Below are 18,616 nucleotides of genomic sequence, written 5' to 3' on the forward strand. Positions count from 1 at the left end.
AAAAGGGGGGACATTGTGCTTTGCGACTCCATTTATATGTAATTATTATGTAAATGTGGGTTTAAAAAATGTATATATATTACCAGGCAATATTCTGATAATGCAAAGGCTTGTTGAAGCATTAAATGGGGTTTTAAATTGGGGATTTTTAAGGAAGAGTGGATATATATATATATATATATTATATTATTAGAAGGATTTCTGTGCTGTTTAGGATCTTTAAAAGTCTTAAAATATTTTAAAATTGTTTCTAATTCTCAGTTAAAACTATTTATTACCCTTTTTAAAGGGTTTAATTATTCTCCGTTTTATTTTCTGCTTTATAAAAATCACAATTTCCATTGTTTCTCTATTTTTTAATCGCCCTTCTCTTCCTCCCACTTTTCCCTAATTATCACGTTAATGTTAGAACACAAAATATACAATTTAATCACTCAATATTCTGATTATCGACAAGTCCTTTAGAGGTTCATTATTTTCGCTTTAACTGCGCTTGGTTTTGTTCACGTCCTTTTTGTACATACCATTAAATGGTTGATAAATCACATCCGAGGGCAAGGACAAAAGGCAGCACAAAGTCATGTGCGACTATAAATTTAACGAAAGAATGTGGCATGTTGCAACCATTAAGTACTCTGTAATGAACTTGAAATAATCCTTGCCAGAAGTCGTACAAGGAGTTTTACAAAGTGGCAAAACAGAAATAGAAACAAATGAAAGAACAACCATAACAATCATTTTGCATTAGGTTCTTGGAAGAGTTTTTAAATTAAACTTGGATAAAGGAACATTTTCCAAGGGATTTACTAGGGGGAAATAATACTTAATAAATAATACGGATTTTATCTAAGAACTGTAGGTATATAAACTATAGTTTAAAACTTAGTTATTAAAATAAAAATTAAAAACACGCAAAGCAATCATTTTTGGTAATTGAAATTCCCCCAAAACCAGGGATACTCTTACTAAAATCATGCTAAACACCTAGAACACAACAAACCCTCCATAAAAGCACCACTAATCACATCTAATCATACCTGTATATAAGGTTAATGCGTTCAATACATATTATAGTAGACACAAATGGCGTAAACAATGCATTCGCTAATGCAAACATGCCGGCATTAAATTGCGCGATGGGATCTGCTCGGTTATTTGTGGACTGACTGTGGACATGGCACTGGAAACGGCCACTCCATTAGAGGCTAATCTCCGGCGCGCTCTTGTCGCATGTTTACCTTCCTCGCAGGAAAGTGTTCAGCTGTCCTGATTCCTTTTTTTTTTTTCGGTGCGCTGGTGGTCTGGCTTTGTGGTCTGGTTTGGCTGGTTTGTCTGGTGTGAAAGCATGGCCACAAAATGGCCATAAAACATTACCCAGCAATAATAATAACGAAATCAACCAGAGCTGAGCAAACGCTCATAAAACAAGCACAAACAAACACCACCCGTGGGGGCAGGGAAAGCAATGGTACAGTATTTTTTTTTGGCTGGGAGCGAATTGCAATTCACCTTCTGGCATTATGGTTGAGAGTGCAAGCACTCGAAAAAAGACAGAGAATTGTGGATCGAATTTTGATTTAAAACAAGGAGAATTTAGAGTCGGAAGCTATGATGTTAATTTTAAAGCCGAATTATTAGTTTCTAAAAAAAGGAAAGTAATTTTAGAATGCAGAAATTATAGAGATATTTTTCAAAATTTAGTTATACAGTTACTTTTAATATAATTACTCTTTAAATAGCTCAGAACTATGTTTATTAAGATCGAATAAGCCCTCATTTTATTATCGTATATTTCCCTTACTTTATTGACATTTTTTATTGAGTTCTTTAATTACAAACCCAAGACTTGCCTGCTCTTTTCCCCACCACCAAAATTTTCCCTTTGCAAGTATAGATGTAGACTTAATGCAAAAGAATAGTTAATTAAGAGAAACCTATTTATTACCGCCTCAAGGAGAGGATGTTCCCTCCAAATAGTAGTAAGATATCTATTTCGGACAGTGTTTTGTGTTTGTGACTCCCCTCTGAATAAGTCATAAACTACTGGCCAAAATTTGTCTCTGACTGGGCGACAGTGGTCCTAAGTCAACAACAACAACGGCAATCCCCTCCGCCCCACCAATTAGAGTCGTGATTTGTTGTGCGCTGCTGTGTGCCTGCCCCTAGGTATCCTCAGGTAGCTCAGATATCCCGGGATTAGTGCAACAGGAGTGCATCTCGGAATTCCGGCTGGCTGTCACATGGCGCCCATTAGCGGATGCTAATGAGTTGGCTGCGGGGCAAGTGTCTCCGGCGGCGGAGTTGCAGGAGCCAGAAGGGACGACTCATTTGAGTGCGAGTGCCATTTAATTTGGGCACACAAAGTGCGCTAATTGAAACCCTCTCAGGTGAAGCTCCAGGTGTAGGTCTTTCCCGCAGCATTCAGTTCATCGGGTTTTCGGGTTTACGGGTTGCTATGATGCTGCTTCTGCCTTTTGTTGCCAGCTATTAAAGGCGAATTGCTGTCGGATGGTTGCATAAATTGAAAGGACCTGCCTGTGCCATTGCTGCTGCTGCTGCTCCTGCTTTTCCAGCTCGATTCATAGAATATTACGTATACGCATTCGCACATGTCGTCGCAGTGGGAAAACCGCCTCACATCTGCTCGATACGAATGGTCCTGCATGTGGATAAGGACGGGGACACGAGGACTAGCGAGCACGTGGGCTGTATATAGTCCCAAAAATTTATGGCTGCCGTTGTTGCTGCTGCCTGGGCATTGTCGTTATGGCAGCATTTGTTGCGCTACTTTCAGCCTCCCAATTTGTCGTCGTCGTCGTTGGCCAACTTTGTCTCGATGTATTTACTTTGCCAGCCTTTGCCTAGGCCCAGAAAACTCGTTTAAAAAAGGCTTTTGGCCCCAAAATGCTGGCATTAGATGTGCTGGGCCTTCAATTTCTAATTTGAGCCAGCAAATTTGAATAAAATGAACTTCAGTCTGTTTTATTGAGGCCCAAACCACCAAAATGACATCTTGTCTGAAACAGAAGGCTTTGAAATTTAGTTATTGGACAGGATAATTGATATAATTTTAAAAATAAAACTGGAATGACTGTAAATATCATATTTGAAAGGAAATGTTAGGAAAAACATTACTTTTTCTATGTTATTTAAATAAGGATTTGCAAATAATACATTTTACATTTAAACTGCAAGAAAACATTGAAAAAATTGATGAATTTTATAAAGATTTACTGGAATATTTTATGGGTTTCTTAAAGAGATTTTTATTTTAATTTTATTTAAGACTTTTGAGTTGATTTATATGATAAGAATATTCAAGAATTAACACTTAGAATCATTTAAGTATAGAAATCATCAAAATCATATTTGTTTATCATATTCCCCGAAACTTAGTCTATATACAAATATAAGTGGTATAAAATTGTTCAACATTTGCAACCATAAATTAAGTTTAAAGGCACTTCCTATATAAAGTAAGGCATATTATTATTAATGACCAAATATATGTATGTTCCTTCGAAATGCTCACACACAATTATTGTTTATTATGGTCTTCATTTTCCTGATGATGTTTATGACCAAAAAGATTTACACTCATAACATGGTTTATGTTTTTTTAAATACTTAACACACTTGTGTATATAAATCGATGTCTATAAAGCACTTTTGTATGATTTTCCTTTAATTAAATCAAAAGAAAAAGAACAAATTAATCACCTGAAATTACACTATATTGAAAGCCAAGTCACATTAAGTTGGCCCATAAAATTAATGCGGCCCAAAAGCGAATACAAAAGCCACACGAACTCAAGCATATTGGCCGACGATAGATAGATATTTAATTAAGATGAATGGCTCCGAAGGATGCCCCGACTAAAGCGAGATAAATCTTTGGCTACTTTTAGCGTCCTTTGGATGGTGGCCACACAAATCATTCATGGCACACACGGCGAATGATGACAGTTTAAACGAGTATTCAATCCGGGTTGTTCACGTTCACGTTCTCGTTTGGTTAGCCGCTTGCCCTCTCGCCTGATGAGACCCATTATGTCGGCCATGTCCTGGCAGCAACAAAAATACAAAAAGAAGAAAAGAACCCTAGTGGTGGTGGGGACCAAGTGGCACAGGACACAATGTTGACATAAACAAACACCAGGGCATTTGTCTGCGCTTGAATGATTGCAGAGACAACAGCAACACACACAAGATTTTTGCCCCCAAACACAAGTTCCAAGTCGGGGTCGGGGTCCGAGTCGGGTCCAGGTCCTGGTCTTGTTCCATGTCCTTGTGCCCCTTTAATCGTGTTTGTAGGTCAGTTTACCCTTGCCATTATCCCCCTTTCCGTCCGCCGTTTGCATTGCCAATAATCAGAGTCCGCCAGCCGTCGCTGCTCTTGGCCTCACTAATTTGTTCGGCCCCGGACAGTGCCGGAAAGGGGGAATAATACCTACTCCAAGCCAGTCTCAGCGAAAGTGTTATTTTTTTTTTTTGAGCTGTCCACCAGTGGGTTCATTTCTCATTGCCGGAGGCGGCAGCCTGCGTCAGTCTTATCTCAATTAGGAGCCCATTCATCCGGGCAAGATCTCTCCTTGGCACTCCGCTGGCTGACAGTTGACGACAGTTGGCTGGACGATGCACAGTGTCCTCCGCCGGAATTCCTCCTTCTCTTATGTCGCTTCCCAACAAAAACAATTGCCAATGACTGATGTTTGAATAATTAGCACATTTTTTAAGGTGGCATCATCAGCAGCTGCAGAATACTTATCATCTTTGATTAACGCTGTTTTATTTATGGGTTTTTTGGAGATTCATATTTCCCAAAGCGATGCATAAAGTTAAATGTAGAAATATAGAACTGACATAAAATATCCTATAATCTATAAATGTCTTCACATCAATGTTAAATGAAGTGAGAGGAAATGGCTTTTTTAAGCTGAAATGTTGTCTAACGCCTTGAAAAGTCGAGGAAAGTAAAGAATGCTTAGAAATGGTTAGAAATTCCTAATAATCTACGCTTTTTTAAACACTTAAGAAATAAAGATAAACATCAAATAAATATATGTTAAAATGTTAATTAATTAATTAAAAGGTTTAAGCATGAAATGGACTAAACTTCCTATAAATAAACACACATTAAACATTTAAAGAAGCTTAAAAAGTTGACCTAAAATGTTAAAAATAAATGATTGCTTTAAAAATAAGCAAAGATATATAGTTTATAAATATAAATCGAAATATTTTGTATAAAAACTGAAATAAAATACCTTTAAATTCAGTATTCTTAATAAGATTAAACCCATTAATCCACACAGGTGACTTTGCACGTGACTTGGCGAAGATATAAATTTTAATTACAAATTGTTGTCGAAAGCAAGCTCAAGTTAAATCGTTGTTTCTTTTTTTCCGGAAATACATTTATACAAAACATATGTGCATGTTTCCTTTCTTAGAAACATTTTGAGGGGAATGCTAAGAGGATTGGAATCACGCTTTTATAAAACAAATGACGAGGACAATAAAGAATATAATGTGGAAGCGGAACTGGAACCCGGTCTTGACTGGGGGCACTGTGCACATGCCAGGGCACATGGCCCCAGGCAGGTTGGCATCCATCCATCCATCCAACCAACCATCCATTGCTCCTTTCATCCTCGTCGTCGTCTCCTTTTGTGCCGCGTGAGTGGGTGAATGAGGGGGTAGGAAAATCTTTAAACAGTGACGCAAATGCGGGATGTCGTGTAAATTTCACACTCGGACTTGGCAGACTGATTGTGGCACTCAAGAGCAGTCCTCTAGAGCTTCAGTCCTTCAGTGCTCCATCTTTAGTGCTGGAGAAGTGGTGGCCCACACACACACACACACCTCTTGACTCAATGTAATTTGCGGATGAAAACCGCTGGAAACTTGGTAGGTTTTCCCCAAGTTCTGTTGCGGTCCTTAATCCGCGATTGATACTGCCGTTAATCACACAGCCGCCAAGTACTTTTGTACATTTTTTTTTACCTTTCATCTAACAACAAGCTAAAGTGTCCTGAATAATGCCAGGACAACGACCGCACACACAGAGAAAGAGAGATGCCTGGCAGGCAATTGCTTATTAAAGTCCAATTATAAGTTTGGGCAATCAGGGAGCGACGTGTCCTTCGTACTTGGGCTAAAATGTCCTTTGTTCATGCATAAATTTAATGGCGCGTTATCTCAATTTTGTGCCTTACTGACTGCACAAAAGTTAATCACATGTGGGTGGAAATCGTATTTAGATATTGATTTTGTTGTGTGTCGTCTACTAGCTTTCTTTTTTTTTTATATTGCCTTTTCCTCTCCAGGAGCTGGAGCACACACACACACTGGTCTACGAGTGTATATCGCTCCAGCGGATTATAATGCTCGAGTATAATCTCGAATGAAAGCGAATGTCTTGAATTCCGCAAATTAAGAGCACCCGGCATAGGACGTAGCAGCAGACTTTGACATTGGGCAGGGTCTTTGGGCTTTACTTTTACTTTTTTTTTTCCTTCTTTTTCTTAGCCTTCCTCGGTTTCGTCGCTTTTCTGGCTTTGCGCCTCTCGCTTATTATGTCTTTTTTTGTTTTTTGTTTTTTGCTTTTTGCTTCTCAGGCTCTGTCTTGGTGCTCGTGTTGTGGCACTTGATTCATGCTTAGCCGGAATACTTGGCATAACTTTTGCTGTTTCCAGCGCTTATTTTATTTCACTTTCTGGCCCTCACGCCCACTCACGTCCTTGCCCTCTGCCCCCTTTAATGCCTCGCCCTTTGGTCCCCCTTCTCTGGTCCATTTCCCATTTCCCTTGGCCAGGACTTTGGCCAGCTCGCATTACTGTAATGAAGAACAGCTCAGCGCTCGGCCTGTCACTTGAGACGGATACGGCTAGAGCCAGGTCTACGGAGGCGGAGAATCACTGGGAGATGGAGCAACAGGGAGCAAGGAGCTCGGAGCCATGTGCGGCACGCTCACGCATTTGCTCCTGCTTCCGTCACAATAGAAAGGTCATATAGGGTTCTATGCACTGGGAAAAGAGAAGGAGAAAAGGGGTTTTCTCACCTTAATAGGTAATTTTTTGAGACTTTATTTGGAGTTTATACATTAAGCTTAAAGGTAGAGAGTTGAACTCTCTTAAAATTACAAAGCAAGGAAAAATATAGAATATTAAAATATATTATACAATTATTTAAGACTAAAAATAGTCCTTAAAGGTGAGGTCTTCTATCTATTCAAATTCATACTATTCCACTTTTAATAATATTTCCTGATAGTGTTTTCTTTTTAAGAAATTATGTTAAGGGTAATTAAATCCTAATTACAGGCTTGGCCCAATTATAGCTTCAAGAAATTACCTGCAATTATTTGTAATTATAATTAAATATCTCACTTAAGGTTACTCCAAGTGTAGGAGTTAACCTGAGCTGCCTCAGTGGTACATATGAATTTGTGGTAATAATTCATTCAACTCTTTCCAGAATTACATCAAACCCACACCCGAAAGGCTCCTCCTCGGACTGCGCCTCCTCCTCATGTTGGGTAAATTCACCTCGAACCATGTCCAGGTCTATCATCAGTACTCGCGTCCAGTGCCCGTAAAGAAGCCCGTTAAGGTGAGTGAATAGCCTTCGAGTCTTTGGGAGTCCTTGGTTTGTTTTCGTTTTTCGTTTCTCGTTATTCGTCCTGCTTCTCCTAAGCAAACACAATTAGCATGCATTAACAGAGACCGAAACCCTTTCATTGGCATTCCTTGGAGGGCCTCATAATTGGGTGCAAGGTGAATGGGGAAAATTTCGTGGTATTTATTTTGTTTTGAATTTTGCGTGTGCTTCGTCCTGGCTTTCGTTTTTCATTTGTTTATATTTTGTTTGCCGTTTTGTTTACACGCACAAAGACCCGGTCTTAATACAGGTGCTTTTCTGCCGCTGCCGCTGTAGTGGTAGTATTTTTTTGTTGTTGGTGCTTTAAACGCCAGGATATGGCCAACTTATGTACGGTGTGCATGACAAGTGACAAATCCCCCGGGAGATAAGAGGAAAAGATATCCTTCTGCATGCCTGCACGACAAAAGACAAAGCCGAACACTAGCCAGACAATAAATAATTGATATTTCATAATTGTTTTTCTCAAACCCTGCAGGCCGAGAAGCCTCGCTCGCAGGCGGGAATCTATTGAAGCGGATAGCGGATACCGATAGCGATACTGTGCTCCTGCCTACTGCGTCCTGTGACCTCCAATTAAAAGAAAAAGAAAAAATAAAATCCACCGCCCAGCCCCTACCCAAGTTTCAGTTGTTTATGTGTGCGTGTCTGTGCGTCCGCTGACGACGGACGATGTTGAAACAGAAGCGTTTGGCCAAGCAGAAGCCCAAAGCGAAGCCGGTAAGCAAAATCCGAGTCTCGATTATGGAGGAACCAATCAATATCTCCTCCTTATCCTACTACTCCTCCTCTTCTTCCTTCTTCCCCCTTAAACACCTATCTCTCTCCAGGTGCTTTTGATTTGATCTATATAATCTCTTCCCCCAACAACTCTCTCCTCTACCTTCTCTATCTCTGCCATATAATTACTATTTGACTAACTGCCAAACTGCTTTGTCCCGGAAAAACTTACAAAAAAAAAAATACAAAATCTCTACTCGCTCTACAATTATGTACCTCTTGAGTTTTCCCCCCTTTCAATGGCCTTGGAAACTGTCTAGTTCTAGTTTGTAGCCAAACTATTGCCAGTTCTTGTTCGTAGAGTTTTCTTTTTCAACTATATCGTGGTAATTAGTTGGCCCCAACTTTTTTTTGTGGGCATTTCAAGTATTTATTGCGAAACTATTTTCAGTAGCTTGCTTTCTCACCTACATAGATTGTTGCATTACTTAGTTAATTAGGCCAGTTCTTGTTCTCACTTCTTGCCATCATTTTACAAGAATTGTATTGTATTTTTTTTGGTAGATTATTAGCAAGTCATTAAGATTAATATGCATTTATTTGCTGGTAAACTCTAATTCACAAAATAATTAAATAGATCTTGTTGAAAGTAATGTTTTCATTCTATTGAGTAGTTTCATAAACAGAGTTTAATTCCCTTGGTTTTGTATTACATTTATCTAGTAATATATATTTTTTAAAATTAAATAAAAGAAATTAAAATCTAGAAATGATATAATAATAAAACTAATAATATTAAAGAATAAACCAGAGTATTGGTAAAGTAGATTTTTTATCTCTATTTTGTTTAACCATTTTTTTGCTTATTAATTTTTTAAAAAATTGTTTACTTTAGTAAATTGTAATTTTAAAAAGGTATTATCTGAAAGTATGTTTTTTTTTTTAGGTAGATTCTTTCTTTTTTCTTTAGTTTGATGATTTTAAGAAATGTCTCAGTAAACTTTAGTCTTTTTTAATATTTTCTTTGACTGTATTTTGAATATTTATTAAAATACTTTCTTTGAAATTTATATAAATTTGTAATTTGTTCCCTTTAGTAAAGAGGAAAGGGCAAGAGTTAGTTATAAAGTGAAATCCAGAACAGGCTTTAGAATATTGAAGAGAGAAAACTGCAGTAACCGCCTGAAAGTATGCACCAAAAATGTTTCTAAATGTTGAGTATCTTGTGGATTCCGTTCCCTCGGATTCTTTATTCGCGTTCTTTTCTATTTTATCAACTATCAGCCAGTTGACTGACAGCTGCTTATCGCCGGCAAGCGAGGAGCTGGTGGCCAGCTGTTTGACTCGAAACTTTAATTGTTTGAGTTGTGGCCGCGGGTGGCAGCCAGCCGAGCACTAAAAAGAGCGCAGAAAATGAAAAACTTTCGAGAATCAACATAATTATGGCCTGAACACTTTATTCTTTTTATGCTGGGCATTAAACCGCCTTTAAAGTGAGCACAAGTTTTTCCGTCAAACTTTTTCCCCGAGTTTATTTACTGCAAAAACACAGCCCGTGTTTGAGATCGCCGAGAGCTTAGTACTAACTATGGTCATGTTGTATTCACTTTCAGTGGCTCTCCGGGGAGCTTATCGCTCTTGTTGATATTCTATATTCTTTTTACTCTCTGCTCACTGACAACGTTCGATTATATTGCCGCTATATTTGTGCCGCTAATTGACACCGCTCGCCTTGGCCGGGTGGGAAAAGCTCTCCGCTCCAGTGTCGCCGCGGTCTCAGTGCTCGACGCGGCTCCATGTGAGCCAAGCGGGAATCGCTCGATCCGAACGCGCCTACACCGCGAGAAATATAACAAAAACACATATCTAAAATTGGAAATAGTTTCTGTATCTTATTCATTGACAGGGCTAGAAAAGTACGTCATATTTCAAAATAATAACAGGGTCGTAAATTAATTTAACAAAAAAGATGATAATAAATATGTCAAGATAAGAACAGCGTTGTTTTTTAACGAAAACAAAATTAAAGACAAATTGTGACTCTGCTTAAAAATATTTGAACTCGCTTTTCTATAGATTAATAATACAAATTATAGTTAACGTAGTCTAAATACTTTACTTAAATTAATTTTAAAAGTTATTTTTAATTTAAATCACATTCATTTGATTAAATATTCTAAAAATAAAGATATATAGATTTCAAAACTCGTTTCAATGTTGCGAATTTTTTGAAAAATTCAATAAATTCTCACTCTTAATCTCTTATTTTCCAATTTTAGTTAGTGTTTTTCTCTGTGTATAGTAAACATTGTGCGCTTCGCGATTAGATATACGCTCGAGTGTGTTTGGAGTATGCGGATTCCATCAAGTGCATCTGGAGCTGGCCATGTACTTCGAGACCAATTGGGTGTTTGTGAGTACAACTAGAGGGCCCTGTGTCTGAGTAATTGTCGTTAATTGGCGGAGAACTGCAGTTCGCTGTGGGATTTTTCTGGGTTTCTGGATTCTAACCGGTCTACTGGTGATACGCTTGACATATCTGTGCTTTCTGAAGTCGCTGTCATCGCTGTCGCCTTGTGTTTTGTGTTAATCAGCAGCTGTTGGCTGTGAAGCGGGAGAGTGAGCAAGCTCCACGGCTCTACAACTCTCTTCTAAATATGGGGGAGAACCCTCTTCAAAGTTATGGCAATTTGGCTAATAGCTAGGAAAAATATACATTTATATATCTAATATTTTCAAAGATAAGGGGGAATATATATAAATGTGTTCCTTGACAAGTTGTCATGTCTTTATGATAAGAATTTTCTATCTTCAGTTTGTTATCTAGGGAAATTTATTTACAAGCTAATTGGAATAATATTGTAGGTGTCCTTATCTGGACAGTGAAATATCAGAGATCAGATATCATAATTTTAAAATAATATTTGTTGAAGGGGGGCGGCTTTAACTCTGAAATGCACTCGGATAAATAATAACACGTAGAACTTGTCGGGGTTTTACGCGACGTGCGTCGGGATGTTTATTGAGTAAGAGGTAAATTAGTACTAAATATACAAAGGAAACTAATGCTAGGGAGAGCGGATTGGAAGCTCTAGGACTGGAAGTCCGGAGGAAGAGGGAGAGAAAAGGAGAGCGTTCGGGATCACACTGCCTCCCGAAATTGAGCGCCTTTCTGGCGTGAACATTCTCCCCCCCCTTGCGAGGATACGCAGCAAAAGTACCAGGAAGTATTAGCTCTGGAAAGCGTAGGATAACGCTGAGCGTTCGTCGGCATGTAGAAGGGTGTGGTGATCCTGTCCACACGACTGGCATCGGTCGCTACTTCGACAGGATCCTCCGGAATGGTGGTGGGCCAGGCAGTTGACGCAGTACTTCCTGTCGATGACTGTCTGGAGCCGTTTCTTCGCATCAAGCCGGAGAAAACGGTGACACTTCCGAAGAGGATGGTTCCCTTGGCAGACTCGGCATTGGTAGGATAAAATACCTCGGGAACGTCTGCTCTTGCTATCGTCGTATGGAACCCAGTAATTGGAGGAATCGGCAGAAGTGGTCACTCGTGTGGAGAACGAGGAAATCCTTTGGATGGGTGCAGGAATTTGTGGTGCGTTATCACGAGGATTCGGAACACTGGATGAAGTGTTGCTTGGATGCAACAATGTGTGATGCCGACCGTGACAAGTCAGACAGTTGTGGGCGCTTGTACAATTACGGAGTGGATGACCGCTTGCAAAGCAATTTAAGCACAACTGCTTTTTCTCAATGTATGAAGTACGATCTTCTATCGTCATTTGGAGGAAGCGTGGACATTTACGCACTGGATGGTTCTCTGCAGAACACAAATCGCATCTTTTGGATAAGTGAACAATCCGCGTACTAAAGGATTGTAGTACTCGTGGCGACTGGTTGGAGATCGTCGGTTTAGACGAACGGAGGCATATCGTAGGAGGCTGGAGAGAATCGATGGTTTCCAGAGTTCTATGGCGCTCAGTAAGGAAAGAATCGAGTTCTAGCCACGACGGAATATCGGTTTTATTTGTTAAGGATTGCTCCCATAAGGAAAGCGTCAGCTTTGGAAGCTTCGTGGAGCACAAATAAACCAGGAGGCAGTCCCAATTATCCGTAGGAAGGCCGGACAGAGTTAGGGATGTGAGGCAATTTTGAATTGTATTTTGCAGCTCCTTCAAGGCTGCCGAGGACTCACGTTCAATGGACTGAATGTTCAGTAATTTCTTCAGTTGGCTGTTCACCAACGCGCGTTTATTTTCGAAACGCTCAGTTAGGTTTCCCCATGCTGAGCGGAAACCGTCATTGGTGAGTGGCGAATTGGAAACTATGGAATGAGCTTCACCACTAGTCTTGGCATTTAAATAGAACAACTTTTCTACAGGGGTCAGCGTAGGATTGTCGATATAGACCGCTGTGAAAAGGTCCCGGAAAGTCGGCCAGCGAAGATAATCGCCCGAGAAAACTTCCGTTTCGCACGGAGGAAGCCGACAGCCAGACGAAAAGGAATTTTGGGGCGCAGGAGGTTGGACTGAAGCTGCTTTAGCAGAGATTGTATCGATCTGTTCCATGAACTTGGCAGCACACCGTTCATAAATGGAATAAGTGTCGTCGTATTTTGCCTTAAGAGTAGGCAAGGTGTCTGCAGCGCCCTCTAAACCAACTGAAATTAGCTCGGAACAAGCTTCGTACTCTGTCTCGACCTTGTCCCATAGCGCTCGGACTTGGTCGAGATGGATTTGGCAAGAGTACTTGGATGGAGTGGGTGCTGCTGGATTGCAGACTCTGGAGTCGAAGTGCCTCAGACGGTCACAAGTCAAAGTAAATTTGTTCAAAATAGTAGAAGTCATTTTATATATTTTTTACGACAATTTACTGTAAATATATATTACGAAATAGTAATGTGTCGAAGTTTGATTCGGAATTTAGGAACCAATCGGACTCGTAATAATTATTTTTGAAATAATAATTATCTTTGCGGAAAATTGTATTTTTTGGAATTTAAAAACGGAAATGTGCAATTTAATTTAATAATTCCGGTCAGCAGCGAATAATATACGGTCACACTAGTGCGGATACGGAAGCGCACTTGGATTTCTAACTTAATTCGTTAGTTGGAATTTTAATATAAAATAATTTACAAATTATTTTATTGATCTGGACTTATGTGATTGACCGCTGCTGTATTTTGGAACCAATACGTATGTATGTCTATTTGTGCACTTGTCGTATGCAAGTGCAAAATAGCGGAGATAAGGAGAGGCGGAAAAAATTGCCAACTATTGGAGCGTCGACTTGCAGACGATTATGTATGTATGTACATATGTATATTTAATTAGGTGAAGCTCAGGATAGAGCAAGGGAGAGTAAATAAATTAAATATACAAATGAAGTTGGCGCTGCAGTGCATATATTTAAATGAATTTATAGTCGTAGTAGCTGCCGGACAGTAATTGAAATATTTTGGGTTATATATTTATATATTTGTTGTAAATATATGTATGTTTCGGAATGAAGTGGACTGTATTTGTAGTTTTTCTTTTAGTTTTATTATACATATACTCAGAAGTAGAAGTAGTTGAAGATCAGTAGTGCGGACTGTATTGCAAAATATATGTACGTACGTACCTATATAAATGTAAATAAATGCAAGCGGAACACAGCGAATATAAAGGAATTTAGAAAAATTCGGAACTGAAAGTTTCACTGTGGCTTAGGCATTTATTGAAACAAACACTTTCTGAATTTTGGAATCCGTAGATCTAGTATAGAAATTATTTGGATATAATTTCTCGAATTGGGGAAATGTCAATGTTGACAGCGATTGTAGTCTTGTGGAGTGGACTGTATTGAATATGTATGTAAATGTAAATAAATGCTAGCGGGAACACAGTTAAGGAAGAGGAATTGAGAACTATTGGAATTAAATTCTCACTGTGGCTATTGCATTTATTTATTTATTTAAACACACACTTTTGGATTTTGGCACAAATGTAGAAAATGAATACCGAATTATTTTGGATTTTTGGAAGGTATTATGCTGCCGTAGTGTCGGATTAATCGGACTTGGATTTAGACAATAATCATACAGAGAAGTTAAGACGAATTGAGTTTCGCAAAACCTAACTGTATGACCGGCAGCAATAATGTAATGGACTTATCTGGTGCGGTGTTAAAGCCACCGGAGCTGCTGGTGGATGAAATCCGGCTCGAAGGACCAAATGTTGAAGGGGGGCGGCTTTAACTCTGAAATGCACTCGGATAAATAATAACACGTAGAACTTGTCGGGGTTTTACGCGACGTGCGTCGGGATGTTTATTGAGTAAGAGGTAAATTAGTACTAAATATACAAAGGAAACTAATGCTAGGGAGAGCGGATTGGAAGCTCTAGGACTGGAAGTCCGGAGGAAGAGGGAGAGAAAAGGAGAGCGTTCGGGATCACACTGCCTCCCGAAATTGAGCGCCTTTCTGGCGTGAACAATATTTGTTAGATTAAATTAAATTTAAACCTACTTTTTAAATAAAAAAAATCATAGAAGCGAATTTGATACCTCAAAAAGAGCATTGCATACTTTTAGACACCTGTGAAAACCCTTTAAACACTAGCGATTTCTGGAACACCCCAGAAACATTTTTTGAATTTATATTTTTTACACAGAAAAGTATTATTAATTGGGTCTTTAGTGACTTGTCTGTCTCTTTTACTATTAAACATTTAATAGCAAGTTTCTTTATATTTACAAAGCAAGCTTCATCATTTACCAAAAACCATTTCTAGGAAGTCTGAATGGTTAATTTTTAATCAGACAAGTTACGCCCCATCCCCTAAAGCCCATCATGTTCCATAAATGCATCTCATTGACAGCACTGATTCTGTGACAGTGCGAAAATAAAAACAAACTTTGTGTGAAGTCTGAGAAAGTCAATTTCGCACTCTCATTGCGACTCAGCCATGCAAAGGCGAGTCTCTGTGGTGCCCCTTACCACTTCATTGCCCGCAATCCATCACCACGACGACGTCTCTTGGCATTTTTCGAGAAACGAATGTGGCACTTCATCAGCCATGGCAACAGCCGCAACACAGCAGCATCAGCATCGGAGCAGAAGCAGCAGCTTCGCCAGCAATTTTCCACTTTGAGAACCCGCAAGTCGACAGCAGGTGAAACACTGGAAGACCACCTGCCCCACCTGGCCACAACCCCTTTGGAGCTGTTGCTTTATATTATTCGCAGCCTTGCATTATGCACGAACGGATGGGATGACGACGCTTGATGCGGGTATTAAGTGCTGTTTATGTTGCACAACTTTTATCGGGTTCGATAAGGCGGAAAGAGGTGCGGCAGGTGGGACAGGTGGCCCGGCAAATTGCATCCTGCGGCTTTGATCCTAACTGTCAGTGCATCAATTTTTATATTCACGATTTTATGCCGGATGCTCTGCGCTTAATCGAATGCTGAAAATGGCCACATTGTGCCGTTTCCCTCGAGTTCCATTGCACATTTCCGGCCAGCGGCCATTGTTTCGTTGATTTCACGTGGGAGTTCGAACAGCATCACTGGCTAATTAGTTTAGCCATTTCCGCAAAAGGGGTAAAAGTCGAAAGGCTCTCCCAATGCTACCATTTACACCTCACTCATTGAAATCATCATGAATTTGAATGGAGTGTTTAACAGAAGTTAATTAATTAGCATGGTGCTGTAGGACTTTTTAGGGATGTATTTCATGGTGTAAGATCGATTAATTTATCGATAAAAAAGTCTTCTCAATATCATATTGAAATTGTTGTTTACTTGAATATATCGAATGTTGCCATTTCGTAAATTTTGATTTAAAGATTTTGAAATATTAAAAAGTTTTATTGATCTTGTATTTTTATATCGATAAAATTAAAAATTAAATAAATAAAATATCGAGAAACATATACATATATTTTATTTTTCTCTTTTTCCGATTATTTGTGTCTTATATATCCAACAGAGTATCGATTTATTTCACATATCTGCCATTGAATTATGAATATATCGACTTATGCTTCAATTATCGAATCTGTATCGATATTTGGTACTCCATTCCTTAGTACAATTATGATTCAAGTAGCTTCTTTCTGGGTTTTCTGTCTGTTTGTTTCAAGAAAAAATTGAAGTGTTATATAGTTAAAATATAAAATATGTGTCAATAAGCAATAAGCTATACAGCTCTGTTTTCTAATTCTTTTAAATTAAACAAAATTATGTAGAAAGTAACTTCTTTTAAGGGCATACAGCTTTCGACTAGTCCCCATTTAACTACCCTACTCTCCCTGTATTTTAACAACAAGCCATCAAGCCAGGCGTCAATGTCTTCTAGCCAAAGACCCTCTGTTGTTCGGCTTGCTGGACGTTTAATTAATTTGAAATATGCCACATTTGCTTCCGCATCAACTGAACTGTGTGTGTGTGTTTTATGCCTACACAAAAGTTTTGTGGCTCTTGGGGGTTTCAAGCCGGGCGAAAAAAAAGCTTTTATTTTAATAGACGGTGCAGAGATGCGGACATGCATCCCACATACGAATAGCTGTATATCCATATATCTGTCTATATATGCCCAAACGTTTTTCTTTCCTATAGATAAGCATAACGTTCTTAATGTTTCCGCCCACTTTTTGTGATCTCAGAGGATGTGGGGGCGAGGGGGTTTCATAAAAAGTTTAATTGGTTTTGGCCTTGGGTGAAGGGAAAAACGTTTGGGAGTATCCGTGGGAACTCCTGCTAGTTATGAGTTGTTAAACTTTGCCCATACATTTTAATGCAGTTCACTGTAAACATGCAGTTGACATGTCGTAGTGCTAGAAGCATATATTTTAAACAATTTGTACTGAGTACATTTGTAAAAGGGTTTCATTTAATTAAACTAGAGGTTTACAATCACTAAAAGTGGAGCGTAAAAGTATGCAATAATATGTAGGGCTTGAGTAATCAAGGAAACCCATAAACATAGCATAGTTTTAGGCAGTATTTTTAAAATCTCTTAAATTTCCATAAAAACTCTCTTGACTAATTTTTGTTTGTTTATTTTTAATCAAGTATAGCAAGGTTATAGTTTTGATCAAATAATTTCTAGTGGTAATTAATAAAACAGAAAGTGGCATGAATGCAATTTAGACTTGCTTTGTGGCCATATTGTGGGCTTAAACCCGAAGCCCCCTTTCAGGTTGTGGCCAACACCCAGGGAATTCTGTGAATTTTCCATGTGGTTGTGGGAGCCAAGTGGGGTTGGCTTTCACCTGGGACCATCACTTACCTGTGTATGCGTTGCAGTTGAAACAACTGGTCTTTCACTCTAAGCTGTGGCAATGAAATGTGACTTGCCACAAAATGTGTCTGTGTCTTGGCAAAGTCCTGGCCTACAAAAAGGTGCATACTTTCAGGACTGAGTAGACTTTAATAACTGTGTAAAATTAGAAACTATTAACCAGCTGTAAAAAAGTAATTAAAAAATATTTAATAATATAATTACTTCACCTTCATATTTAATTCAAGCACCTATTATAGAGATTTAGTTGTAAGCAAAGCGGTCTGGTAGTAAGTCAATGTAGTAATTCCCTTAAAAATATATGTTTAAAAGAGAGAAATACAACCCAAAGGAGGAGAGCAAATTGTTTCAAGTCTTTCAAGTTTAAACTAATTTTAAAACATAATATTTTTCTTCTACTTTCAAACTTTGCTTTGCACAACACAAACCTTACACACAAACACACCCCCCGAAACACATGCTAAATCTTTACACCTAATACTTAACTTGGCTCCGCCCCCTTTTACTATATATCAATTTGTACGCCCCTTTTCTAATTGATTTTTGGGATTTGTTTTCCTTCTGCGACACAATAAACAATCCTTTTTATGAATTTAAATTATTGTGCTATGATCTGTTAATTAATCGTTTTGTGTTTTCACACTCTATTCTCCCCCCCGACCACCACCACCACACACAACACCTAAAAAATAATGAATATAATATTTATACAACGACAATAAATAATTTGTTGTTGAATTTTCAATGCACCATTCCGTGTGTGTAAATGTGTGTGTGCGTGCGTGTCTAAAAATTTGAACAAAAAATAATTGCACAAATGACCAAAATAATGATATAATATATATGCGAATATATTAAAACATGCAAAAACAACGATAAAAACAACGAATCAAAATCAACAAAAACCACAATATAAACAAATCTGCAAAAAAACACCTG

General features: G+C 38.6%; 1 protein-coding gene across 4 annotated transcripts in view; it reads left to right on the forward strand.

The window, feature by feature from the left end:
- Nucleotides 1-18,616, forward strand: part of Trpm (transient receptor potential cation channel, subfamily M) — a 57,783-nt gene that overhangs the window by 10,025 nt on the left and 29,142 nt on the right. For 2 of the 4 annotated variants that reach the window (XM_041776766.2, XM_041776771.2), the window contains exons 1-2: nucleotides 7,481-7,614; nucleotides 8,141-8,382. In XM_041776766.2, the coding sequence (XP_041632700.1) occupies nucleotides 8,335-8,382 (48 nt within the window). In that variant the 5' untranslated portion in view covers nucleotides 7,481-7,614; nucleotides 8,141-8,334. Of the gene's footprint in view, nucleotides 1-7,479; nucleotides 7,615-8,140; nucleotides 8,383-10,069; nucleotides 10,299-10,661; nucleotides 10,796-18,616 lie in introns of those variants that run through there. The other 2 variants (XM_041776772.2, XM_041776767.2) reach the window with 2 other exon arrangements.

Source organism: Drosophila kikkawai, chromosome 2R, assembly GCF_030179895.1.
Source record: "Drosophila kikkawai strain 14028-0561.14 chromosome 2R, DkikHiC1v2, whole genome shotgun sequence".
Lineage (NCBI taxonomy): Eukaryota > Metazoa > Arthropoda > Insecta > Diptera > Drosophilidae > Drosophila > Drosophila kikkawai.